Source organism: Lactuca serriola, chromosome 5, assembly GCF_051521515.1.
Source record: "Lactuca serriola cultivar US96UC23 chromosome 5, Lser_US96UC23_V15, whole genome shotgun sequence".
NCBI lineage: Eukaryota > Viridiplantae > Streptophyta > Magnoliopsida > Asterales > Asteraceae > Lactuca > Lactuca serriola.
In genome coordinates, this window is record NC_136412.1 from 318,787,903 (window position 1) to 318,801,297 (window position 13,395).

General features: G+C 40.7%; 1 protein-coding gene across 1 annotated transcript; it reads left to right on the forward strand.

Moving 5' to 3' along the window:
- The first annotated feature begins 222 nt into the window (after positions 1–222).
- On the forward strand, positions 223–5,212 carry LOC145051897 (uncharacterized). Its single transcript, XM_078999730.1, has 3 exons — positions 223–2,455; positions 3,960–4,872; positions 4,965–5,212. The coding sequence occupies exons 2-3, from the start codon at positions 3,960–3,962 to the stop codon at positions 4,979–4,981; spliced, it is 930 nt and encodes a 309-aa protein (XP_078855856.1). The 5' UTR covers positions 223–2,455; the 3' UTR covers positions 4,982–5,212.
- Positions 5,213–13,395: the final 8,183 nt, after the last annotated feature.

Genomic DNA, 13,395 nt, shown 5'->3' on the forward strand with positions numbered 1-13,395 from the left:
TTTAAGCGAACTTGGAATTTGTAGGATTTCTAGACTTAAACTTAGAATGCTAAGTGAAGATTGTGAAATGAGTGTCTGTCATATTTTAGACACGAGCACTAGTTTATTTTAGGAAAGTTGCCTAAAATGCTTTTATGTGCTAAATGTTATATGTTTGCCGTATATGATATTATTTGTTCGGATCTATGGTTTGTTGCCAACCGGATCTGGAAACCTCATGTGTTTACGATTCTAAGCGTATGATTACGGTATTAGAACTAGCATGTAAACGTTTCGGAGTGATAAGGATGATTTAATTATCTATCGTGATTGTGGATCTAAATTTGCCTTATTCGGTGTGTAGATCAAAGATGGTAATAACCAGAAGTGGAGTTGGAAACGTGAACGAAGACATGAATCAACCACCTGTGATTGAGCGAGTGGCTGTTGTAGCAGTAGCACCTGAGCCAATAACAATGGATGGTGTACAATTGATGATTCAAACAATGTTGGATCGTCATATGGAAGAAACGAGATGTCTGCTTCGGCAGAATTGTGAAGAACTTTCAATGCCGATTGAACAGCCCGAGTTGAATAAAGGGCATTCAGAAGGAGGTAACTTCAGTGGGACTGTTGGCCAAGCCAAGCTGCCGTTAGTTAGACAAAACTACCAGGAGGGAGGAATTAATGGACTTGGATGCAAGTACAAAGACTTTTTGACTTGCAAACCATCGACCTTCACTGGAAAGGAGGATCCGATCGGAGTTATGGATTGGATCTCAGAAATGGAGCTAGCCTTCATGACGTGTGGTTGTAGAGGCAAGTTGTAGACCACTTTCGCAGTGCGATAGTTCAGGGGTGGAGCTGTTCGTTGGTGGAACACACTGGGGAAGACCCTAAGCCCTTATGAACCACTACAAGTGACTTGGGCAGAGTTCTTGGTGCAATTAAAGCGCAAGTTCTGCTAGGCCCAAAATCTACTGGAGTTAGAGAACAAGTTTGTGACATTGACTAAAGGCAGCATGTCAGTCGACGATTACACTAACGCCTTCACCAACAAAATAGAGTTTGCTTTGCGCATCGTTCCAGACGAGTTGACGAAAGTTGATCGATATGAAAAGGGACTCCCATGGGAGTACGTTGTGCCAGTACGTCGGGAACCTACTCTAGAGGCAACTATTTGGGCTGCCAAGTCTGTTGAGGACATGCTCAAGGGAAGAACCGCCAGCAAGGTTGAAGTTGGTGATAAGAGAAAGTTTGAAGGAACTTCAGGTTCCAGCAAGAAAAGCAATTTTTCGAAGTCTGATTCGAAAAATTTTGGAGGAGGAAAAGGGGGCGAATCGAAATGGTGTAAAAAATGCAAGAAAAAGCACTCTGGGAAATGTAGTGAGGAAGTGACCTGCTACAAATATGGAAAACTGGGCATTATGCCAATGAGTGTCCGTCCAACAAGAGAGTGTGCTTTGGATGTAACGAAGATGGGCAAATTCTGAAAGATTGTCCTAAAAAGAAGGAGGCAGCAAAATCCAATATTTCGCCAAAGCCGAAGGCGAGAGCCTTTCAGATGACACTTGAGGCTGCGAAAGATGAAGCTGATGTCGCTTCAGGTACCTTTCTCATAAACAATTTGTCTGCCTAAATATTATTTGATTATGGAGCCAACTACTCCTTTATCTCGCATGAATTTGGTAGAAAACTAGCTTTGCCTGTCGATAGACTAGATAATGCTTTATTAGTCGAAGTTGCTAGTGGCAATTTTATACCTGTTAGCCATCACATGTGTAACGCCCAAAAAATACGAGCCAAAAATTTCATTTTTAAAACAAGTACATGGCAAAACATTAAAAATAAAAGGCTCAACGATGATATCATTTCACAAAAGATACTGCGTGTCCAGAAACATTTTTATAAAACATTAAAGTGTCAGAGTACAAATTCCCAGGAGGATCTCATGATGCGGAAAGCAAAGCGTGTGTGTGATGTACCGCTACCGCGCCGACTCCTTCCCCTTCGAAGAAGAGGTACCTGAAACCAAAACTAAAAACCGTAAGCACGAAGCTTAGTGAGTTCCCCCACTGTACCACATACCATATAACCATATAACATACATATATTGTCAGGCATATCTGGGTGCCCAACCTACCCCTTCGGTCCTCTCGACCGGATGTTGCCTAGCACTCCTGGGTGCTGGCCTCCCCTTCGGTCCTCTCGACCGGGTACTGCCTAGCATATCTAGGTGTTGGCCTCCCCTTCGATCCTCTCGATCGGGTACTGCCTAGCATATCTGGGTGCTGGCCTTCCCTTCGGTCCTCTCAACCGGATACTGGGGACTATTTCTCCCCTCTCTCCTCTACTTTCCTTCTTGCTAGTTTGGGTGTGATTCCATTAGAGGCATTACACTTGTGGTGCTAAGCTTCCAAGAAGATCAAGATCAAGATCAAGGGAATTATCAATTGTTTACTATAACAATTGAAAGGTATGTAATTACTAAACCCTAGTTTGTAAATTTCGATTATAGCCTCTCTCCTCTAGGGTTCTTGTTTTGCAATTCAAAGTTGTATGTTCAATAGATAAAACATAGATCCAAAGTAGGTTGCATGTGAACTTAGGAATTGTTTTCTAGTTTATTTGTTTTACCTAAAACCCATCAGTGGTATCAGAGCATTTGTTTGTTTTAAATTGAATTGTTATAATTGTTGAATTGCAAATTAGGGTTTATAGCTATTAAACCCTAAAGGCCATTTTTTCGATTTTTAGGGTTGTGGATCAAAGGGTTTTTGAAAACCCTAGCCTCCAAAGAACCCTAATCGAAATTAGGGTTAGGGTTTTGAAAACCCTAGCCTCCTCCCTTGGAAATTTCGAAATATGCTATAAAGATTAGGGTTTCTTTGTTTTGGATAATAGTTGCCTTATTGGATAATTGAGAAAAATAAGGAAATTATCCTATCCCCATATTTTCGAAATCTAGAAGGGATATGGATTAGGATTAAATTAATTGTTTAATTTAATTAGATAATCCTTACAAGATTTAATAAATTAATTAAAAGTTAATTAATAGATAAATATTAAATCTAATTAATTGGTTTATTTAAATTTAAAATTTAATAGTTTAAATTTCGAAAAAATTTATATAAACCCTTGGAGTTTTAAAATGTTTTAAAACACACCTTATATATATATTATAATTAAAAGTTAAATATTATATATGTATAAGAATATGGTCAGTCAAATCGCTAGTATGCCTCATTCACGAAGCTAGTCTATAAGGTGGTATAAGGAAACTGCCTATAAAATAGTAGTTGAATGGGTGTCCACTCTCACCCACCGCTTCCTTGATTAGTAGAGGGTCATTAGCAGAACGGATTTGATAGGACAACTACTTCCCATTAAAAGTATAAAGCTATTAAAGAAAGTACTAGAACACTATTTTTCAAAATCCCAACTCTAGTTACTTTAGGAAAAATATGAAAAGTATGCTAATCCATGAAATTGCACATTATGCTTTATTGGTCGTTAGTGGAGCGTGTGTGGTTAACCGGCACACTAAAAGGCACTAATAAAGAGTAGTAATGGGTATCTTATAATTATCATTTTGATGGAGCGTGTGTGGTTTACCGGCACATCAATAGTTAATGATAAAGACAATAAGGTTACCAAGCACATTTGCATGGTTATTCACATCTAGTTTGTGATCCTCGGTATCCCAGTCACAAATAGTAGAGCATAATCCGAGATTAAAACATGCCATTAAATAGTTTTAATGTATCTCAAAAGAATTAGGAATTTCACTTCGTTTATTTTGTCTAATGGTGGAATTGGTGAATCGTCATTCACCTACCTTTATGAGATTTGAACTTGGATCTCGGCATCCCATTTCTAAGTTGTAAATCATCATAGTTGGGTCCTAACCTTGATATGATATCTTTGGGTTATTATATTGAGGTGTCTTGGAATCTAACTAAAACTATCTTTCTTTTCAGATGTCTACTCCTGGAAACACTTCTACTTCATCATCCTCCAGCCACAACTTCTCTCTACTAAACATCTGCTCCAAAGTCGTTATGGATGGCTCCAACTATAACGATTGGATGCGTAACATCAAGATGGCGCTTAGATTCGAGGACAAAGAGTATGTCCTTGAAAAGGAGCTCAAAGAACTTGATGAGTCAAAAGCCACTCCCAAAGAGTATGCTGCCTACAAGAAACACTATGATGATGCTACCAAAGTGGCATGCATCATGGTTGCAACCATGTCCCCAGAATTACAGAGGTACTATGAGGACTATTGGCCTTTTGAGATGAACAAGGACCTTATGGAAAAGTACCATAAGCGAGCTCGTCAAGAAAAGTTTGAGGTAGTCAAGTCACTCATGGCTTGCAAGATGAAAGAGGGGGAATCGGTTGTATCTCATGTGCAAAGAATGCAACGCTACATAGAGCGTTTGGTCAAGCTCAACATTCACTTCGATGATGAATTGGCCATTGACATGGTCTTGAACTTGTTGCCTGATTGTTATGGTCAGTTTATCTTAACTTACCATTTGAACAACACTGAGCAGACTTTGGCCCAATTGCACAACTTGTTGCAGACAGCTGAGGCAGGGATGAAGGGTAAAAGTATACCCTCCACACCTGCAAGTGCCCCTGTCTTGGCCATTGGACAGGGAAAGAGGAAGAAGAGGAAAGGTCCTCCCAAGCAAAACTGGAAGAGTAAGGCTCAAGCTGTGTCATCTAGTAATGGCCCGAAGGCTAAGCCCAATGGTTCCACTCCCCATGTTTCTGATCCAAAAGAGGCCATTTGCTTTTACTGCAATCAAAAAGGGCATTGGAAGAGATCTTGTCCACAATATCTGCAAGATATCAAGGATGGCAAAGTGAAGCCATCCTCGGCAGGTATTTACACTATTTCTGCTAATAACTCATTATCTTCTCGTTCATGGGTCCTTAATACAGGATGTGGTTTTCATATATGTTCTGATTTGCAGGGGCTAAAGGAAAGTGAGGAGATAGAGCATGGGAGGATAAACTTGATCATGGGGAACAGAAAGTCTTCACCAGTGACCAAGATCGGAGTTTATCAATTATTGCTTAGTAATGATGTTAGATTAGACTTAATAAATTGTTGCTATTCGTCTGAGATGACGAGAAACATTATTTCATTTCATGCATTGTTCAGACAAGGTTTTAAATATTCTTTTAATGATTTGAATGGTTCAATTTCTGTTTATAAGAATGGTGTTTTTGTGTTTGAAGCTTTACCTTGTGATGGTGTGTATGAAACAGTGACTTGTGTTGATAGCTTAGGAAATAGTGTACTTAATATTGATTTGTCTAATAGTGTAGACAAGGCATGCTTGTGGCATTGTCGTCTTGGACACATTAGCAAGAAACACATAGCCCAACTCCAAAAGGATGGAGTGTTGGAATCATTTGACCTAAAATCAGATGATATGTGTGAATCTTGTCTTTTGGGAAAGATGACAAAATCACCATTCACAGGGTCTTGTGAAAGAGGTGAAGGTCTGTTGGATCTCATACACACAGATGTGTGTGGGCCCTTCAGATCAACCACAAGGGATGCTAATCGATTCTATGTGACTTTCACTGACGATTATAGCAGACATGGTTACATCTACTTGATCAAACATAAGTCAGAAACCTTTGAAAAGTTCAAAGAGTTTAAGCATGAAGTCGAAAATCAATTGGGCAGAAAGATCAAGATACTTAGATCCGATAGAGGTGGGGAGTATCTTAGTACCGAGTTCAACGACTATCTGAAAGAATGTGGGATAGTCTCACAATTGACTCCTCCTAGGACACCACAGTTAAATGGTGTAGCTGAGAGGCGTAATCGAACCTTGTTAGACATGGTTCGTTCTATGACGAGTCGTGCCTCGCTTCCTATTCACTTCTGGGGGTATGCCTTAGAGACAGCCGCCCACATCCTTATTCTTGTCCCTACAAAGAAGGTTGCCAAAACACCTCACGAAATGTGGACAGGGAAAGTTCCCTCATTAGCACATATTAAAGTCTGGGGTTGTGAAGCTTTCGTAAGACGAGAGACTCACGACAAGCTAGCAGCTAGAAGTGAGAAATGTGTTTTCATTGGTTACCCAAAGCAGTCTTTTGGATATTTGTTCTATAGACCTAGTGAAAACGTGGTGTTTGTAGCTCGAAGAGGAGTCTTTCTGGAAAGAGAGCTCATATTCAAAGAGGACAGTGGGAGTACCATTGATCTTGAAGAGATTCAAGAGTCAACCAATGAAGGAACCTTAGATGACACTAGCATTCAACCAGAGGAAACAGTTCCTGTTGAACCAGTTGATAAATCATTACCTCTTCGAAGATCCACTAGGGTGAGCGTGCCACCTGAGTTGTATGGTTTTCATATTACTTCGGATGGTGACACATTCATAAGTGACAGAACATTGGTAAACTTAGATGAACCAGTCACTTATAAGGAAGCAATGGCAGGCCCAGAGGCTTCCAAGTGGAAAGAGGCAATGGACAACGAGATTAAGTCCATGTATGACAACCAAGTTTGGAATTTGGTTGATAGTGCACCAGGTCGGAAGACAGTTGGGTGCAAATGGATCTTCAAGAAGAAGACAGACATGGATGGGAATGTGCATACATTCAAGGCTCGACTGGTTGCAAAAGGTTTCACTCAAACCCCAGGGGTTGACTATGATGAGACCTTTTCGCCAGTAGCTAAGATTAAATCTATTAGGATATTGCTCGCCATAACTGCCTTTCATGACTATGAAATCTGGCAGATGGATGTCAAGACTGCCTTCCTCAATGGGAAGTTGTCTGAAGATGTTTACATGAGTCAGCCAGAGGGTTTTGTTGATGCAAAGTTTCCCAATAGAGTGTGCAAGCTTGAGAAATCCATCTATGGATTGAAACAAGCATCTCGCAGCTGGAATCTTTGCTTCCATGAGAAAGTCAAAGAGTTTGGTTTCTCTAAAAGTGAAGATGAGTTTTGTGTGTATATCAAGGCTAGTGGGATATAGTAACTTTTCTAGTGTTATATGTCGATGACATATTACTCATTGGTAACGACGTTCAAACCTTGAATGAAGTTAAGTCTTGGCTTGGAAAGTGTTTTGCCATGAAAGACCTAGGAGAAGCCGCCTATATTCTTGGGATTAGAATATTGAGAGATAGAAATAAGAGACTAATTGGACTTAGTCAGAGCACATACTTGGATAAGGTACTAAAGAGGTTTAGTATGGAAAATTCCAAGAAGGGAGAGCTACCTATCCAGAGCAATACCAAATTGAGTAAGACTCAATGTCCGAGTACAGATGAGGAAATAGATGACATGAGTCGTGTACCTTATGCTTCCGCTGTCGGATCGATCATGTACGCTATGACATGTACTCGCCCTGATGTGGCATTTGCTTTGAGCATGGTCAGTTGCTATCAGGGAAACCCAGGTAGAGCTCATTGGATAGCCATGAAGAATATACTCAAGTATTTGCGAAGAACGAAGGACTGGGTCCTTGTACTTGGTGGCAATGATACTTTGAGAGTAGATGGTTATAGTGATGCCAGCTTTCAGACGGATAGAGATAACTTCCGTTCTCAGTCAGGCTGGGTATTCTTATTAAATGGAGGAACAGTTACTTGGAAGAGTTCCAAGCAAGATACGGTGGCTGATTCTACTTGTGAATCAGAGTACATAGCAGCAAGTGAAGCGTCGAAAGAAGCAGCTTGGTTGAGGAACTTCATCGGGGATCTCGGAGTTGTTCCAACCATCCAGGAGCCTATGGAACTGTTCTGCGATAATGAAGGAGCGGTTGCCTTGACAAAGGAACCGAGAGATCATGGTAAAACCAGACATATCGACAGAAAGTACCATTTCATCAGACATAGAGTAGAATAAGGCCATCTTATAGTGAAGAGGGTGTCATCTGAAGATAACCCAGCAGATCCCCTCACAAAGGGTCTGAGTAGGGCTAAGCATATTCAGCATGCTCGAAGCATAGGACTGAAAGATGATATTAGTTTTAGTAGTTAGATTAGTTTTGTTCTGAAACTTGTAACAAAATAAATGTAATTGACTTTTGGTGATTAAATAATAAAGTATTATTTATAAGTTTGGGTTCTACCTTTTGTCAATTATTGTGTTTCATTTTTGCATGTTTTACTTCCCGAATAATAAGATTATTCAAACTCCACAGTCGCTCGTACTTTTGGAAGTAAGTAGTGAATCAGGACTGTCATGAACTGGATTGTAGATTGTCTAAGGATAGACATGGCAATAGATTTTGCTGCAACGTTCATGAGTACTCAGAAATTGAGATTTGAGTATTGGATAAACCCTCGCTCAGAGTATTACTTCATGGAGTTCATCACGAGTAATACTGAGACGATAATATCTTATAATCTTGAAACATAGATATATGAGTTGTAATTTGCAAGTCGGCTACGCATTGGTAATACGAAAACGCATCAGTAACTTGGTGTTATAAAACGTATTATCATGTATGGTTTGATGAGTAAAAGATACAAGCATATGAGTCAATGTTTATTTGTTCCTTTTTCCTTAATGGGAAAAAGCGATATCTGTGGGCCCCTCGATGATTTGGTGTTGACTTATGTGCTGGGCCCAGCCAGGACTAAATTGATATGTTCAATTAGAAGTCCTACATCATCACTAATCAGGAATCGGGAAACATAGATTCTGGACAAAGAGGTTGATTGCATTCCATGTCTTTTGTCTAGGGATATCTAGCAGAACGAAGGATTATATGAACACTTATCTTAGGACACGTAACTGACTGGGTCAGAGTTCGGCAGCAGCTTTTTGGAAGCTACAATTTGCTGGTCAAATTTAGAAGGCATACTAGCAATTATAGTTACAGACTTATCCAAGTGGGAGACTGTTGGATTAGGTGTCTAAGCCCATAACTATAATTGGTATGTACTTGAATTGATAGCAGCATAGTCCTTTTGGGTTGCCCTCAAACCTAGCGACCGGACAAGAAAATTATGAAAGGAGAGATATTAATTTATTATAAGATTAATAAATTAATATAAATGAATTTATTAATATGTTAAAAGATTAATATATTAATAAGAAATCATTTTGTTTAATTAGTTGTTAGCCAGAAATTAATTAGAATTAATTTCGGGGTTAAAAGAATTAATTATAAGGTGCATGGACTAGTTTGCAATTATCTAATAGTTGAGTGGAAGGCTCTAGAACCCCCTTGGATAAGGGTGGACGAAATCTTTAGGGGAAACCCTAATAATTTCGTCCATAGGGGCTTGGATAAGGCCCTTGGGTTTGCTTAGGCCCTAAGCAAAGGATAACTAGGGTTTCCCCTAAACCCTAGATTCCTCAGCTATATAAGGAGCCTCCTGGTTCATGTTTTGGTCACTCTTTTCTTTTGAAAAAACCCTAAGGGCCGAAATTTTGCATACTCCCTCTCCCCTCTCTCCTCTACTTTCCTTCTTGCTAGTTTGGGTGTGATTCCATTAGAGGCATTACACTTGTGGTGCTAAGCTTCCAAGAAGATCAAGATCAAGATCAAGGGAATTATCAATTGTTTACTATAACAATTGAAAGGTATGTAATTACTAAACCCTAGTTTGTAAATTTCGATTATAGCCTCTCTCCTCTAGGGTTCTTGTTTTGCAATTCAAAGTTGTATGTTCAATAGATAAAACATAGATCCAAAGTAGGTTGCATGTGAACTTAGGAATTGTTTTCTAGTTTATTTGTTTTACCTAAAACCCATCAATAGCATCATATCATACTAGCACATAAACATAACATAGGTAGTAGTAATCCCTAGATGAATATCACAGAGACAATCATCTACTTACAACTCCTACCGGTGGGCCGGCATTGTGGCCGTAGATCCACCGCTACTGGAAGGTAACTCACCTCGAAAGTAACTGCGGAAGTCTGCTTGCTAAGCGTCTTATTGCTGACTCAGAAATCCTCCGGCTATAAGTCATAAACATAAGTTAGCCTCTCATTCACACCCTTAGGTCAGATGACTAACCCTCCCTTCGACCTAGGTCAACTTCTTAGTCGAGGTCAACTTCCAGTTAACTGGACTCGCCGAGTCATGACACCGACTCGCCGAGCCCTTCTCCACTAACCCGGTTCCACTCTACAAGCCCCTTCTTTCCACTCACCGAATCGTCCTTAACTCACTACTTGGGACGATGGGACCGGCTCGCGATCCGACTCGCCGAGTCCATGAACAACTCGTCGAGTCTATGAACAACTCGCCGAGTCCATGAACAACTCGCCGAGTCCATGCGAGCAGGCTTCCCACTTGCTTCCAGATCCTTGTCCGGACATCCTTCATGAGGATCTGGGGTTTCCGGGACTATCGGAACACGTAAGATTGCTAATCCTACGTGCAAACACGAAGGGTTGGACTTCTGACACTTAAACCCTTTGTACACAATTCAGTTCATACAACTCGCCGAGTTTGAAGAACAACTCGTCGAGTACCAGACAATCTTCATAGGACTCGCCGAGTTGTTCATCCAACTCGCCGAGTCTAAGGCCATATTCATAGAACTCGTCGAGTTCCACCTTGGGACTCGCCGAGTCCCTTGACCCATTTCCCATATGAACCAAATATGAGACATGCAACTCTTCAAAACCACAGATCTATGATCCTAGGGCATGCTTAACACGTAAAGTTGCAAACTTTACGTGCATGCATGGCCCTATAAGCTTAAAAATGCAATTCCAAGCTCTTTAAGAGGTCATGCACTCCAAGGGGGTCCTCAATCACTTCAACCACAACAACTTTATGCTTCTAACACGTCCATAAAGTCTAGATCTGAAGTCCTTTCGGATTATTAAGCACAAACACATGGAGTTTGGTGTTTTAGGGCTTGAAAACCACCAAATTGGGACAAAATGGGATCTAATGAACTAAAGATCAAGGTAGAGACTTTACTACCTGAATGGAAGCTTCTCCCAAAGTAGATTTCGGATCTACTCCCTCTCTTGCACTCTTCAAACTCTTATTTTCTCCTTCTAAGCTCCAATGTGCCCCAAAAATCCTTCACAAGGCAACAAATCACTCAAACTTACAAAGGGAGGCTAGGGTTTCGACAAGGAACGCTCTGAGGATGATAGAGGCTGAGATGGGGCTATAAGGACATTTAAATAGGGTGCAAACCCTAAGGATTTGGGTCTCCTCCTGATTGGCCTACTCGCCGAGTCCAGGCGTGGACTCGCCGAGTAGATCACTTAAAGACCGCACCCATCTCGACATCTACTCGGCGAGTTAGGGCTACAACTCGCCGAGTAGCTCTTCCAAAAAGAACCTTTAATCAAAACAAATACGTACCAGGAATTGGGCGTTACAGCATGAAAAAAAAATCATTGATTTGATCGGAATAAGTTTAACGATGAATTATTGCCTATTGAACTAAATGGTTTCGACATCGTGCTGGGAATGGATTGGGTTAGCGCCAATGGTGTCGAGATATTATGCAAGAAGCAGATAGTAAAAGTAAACCCACCAGGGAAAGAATCATTTATGGTGTATGGGGACAAACGATGAGTAAATTCTAGAATCATTTCTCTAATGAAAGCCAGAGAGTGTTTGGCCAATGGATGTATATCATATTTGGCATTCGTAATCGATGCAAAGAAGGAGAAGAAGGAGATGCAGAGCATTCCTGTGGTGTGTGATTATCCGGAAGTATTTCCCGAATATCTTCCCGGATTACCGCCTGATAGACAAGTGAAGTTCAGAATAGACTTGTTGCCAGGGACGACACCAATAGTAAAAGCACCTTATCGATTAGCACCGACGGAGATGAAGGAGCTGATGATGCAACTTTAGGAGTTGTTGGACAACGATTTCATTAGACCTAGTTCGTCACCCTGGGGAGCTCCGGTGTTATTCGTGAAGGAGAAAGATGGACGTATGAGAATGTACACTGATTACAGAGAGCTGAACAAGGCAACAATAAAGAATAGATATCCGTTGCCGAGGATCGATGACCCGTTCGATCAACTACAAGGTTCAAGTTATTTTTCAAAGGTCGACCTAAGGTTAGGATATCATCAGCTGAAGGTGAGAGAGCAGGATATCGAAAAGACTGCATACAGAACACGATATGGACACTACGATTTTTTGGTTATGTCGTTTGGACTAACCAATGCTCCAGCAACATTATGGATTTAATGAATAGGGTTTGTAAACCGTTCCTTGATAAATCTGTGATAATGTTCATAGATGACATTCTGATTTACTCGAAAAGCCAAAAGGATCATGGCAGACACTTGCGAGAAGTGTTGGAAGCCTTGAGGAAGGAGAAGCTGTATGCAAAGTTCTCCAAATGTGATTTTTAGATTTGAGAAGTCCAATTCTTTGGTCATGTGGTCAACCAAGAAGGGATAATGGCTGATTCAGCGAAGATTGAAGCTGCGATGAAGTGGGAACAACCGAAAAGTCCCACGGAGATCCGAAGTTTTCTGGGATTAGCCGGATGTTACCGAAGGTTTATCCAAGGCTTTTCTTCGATTGCTACTCCTCTAACAGCTTTTACCCACAAAAGAGCTACTTATACTTGGAGTGATAAGCACAAAGAAGCATTCGAGTTACTTAAGAAGAAGCAATGCGAGGCACCAATCTTTCTTTACCCGATGGAGTTGAAGACTTCGTTGTCTATAGCTATGAATCTAGGGTTTGGTTGGGTTGTGTTTTGACCCAAAGAGAAAAGGTGATAGCATATGCATCTCGACAACTGAAGGAGCATGAAAAGAACTACCCCACTCACGATTTGGAGCTGGCAGCAGTAGTTTTCGCTCTAAAGATATGGAGGCATTACCTCTATGGCACGAAGTGCAAACTTTTCACTGATCATAAGAGTCTTCAATGTCTCTTTAATCAGAAAGAATTGAATATGAGGCAACGATGCTGGCTAGAATTACTTAAGAACTACAACTGTGAGATACTTTACCACCCTAGTAAAGCAAATGTTGTCGCCGATGCTCTCAGTCGGAAAGTCAATCTTGAAAGAAAAAGGCCCAGAGCGTTGAGAATAGAAGTTGTCTCGACCATTGTGGAAAGTATAAAGAAAGCTCAATAGGAAGCTTCAAAAAAGAATGACCAGAAGGAGGAATGTTTGGGCAAAACGTTGGTGTTTGGTACAAACGGTCATGGACTGAAGGTATTCCAAGATCGTATTTGGGTACCTAAGTCAGGAGGAATAAGAGATCTTCTGATGGAAGAAGCTCACAAAACCATGTACTTAATTCATCATGGCAGCATTAAAATATATAGGGACCTGAAACCCTATTACTGATGGCCGCCGATGAAGCTTGATATTGCAAAGTACGTGGCGGAGTGCGTGACATGTGCACGGGTCAAGGCACGACATCAGAAACCATACAGAAGTTTAGAACCTTTACCTGTG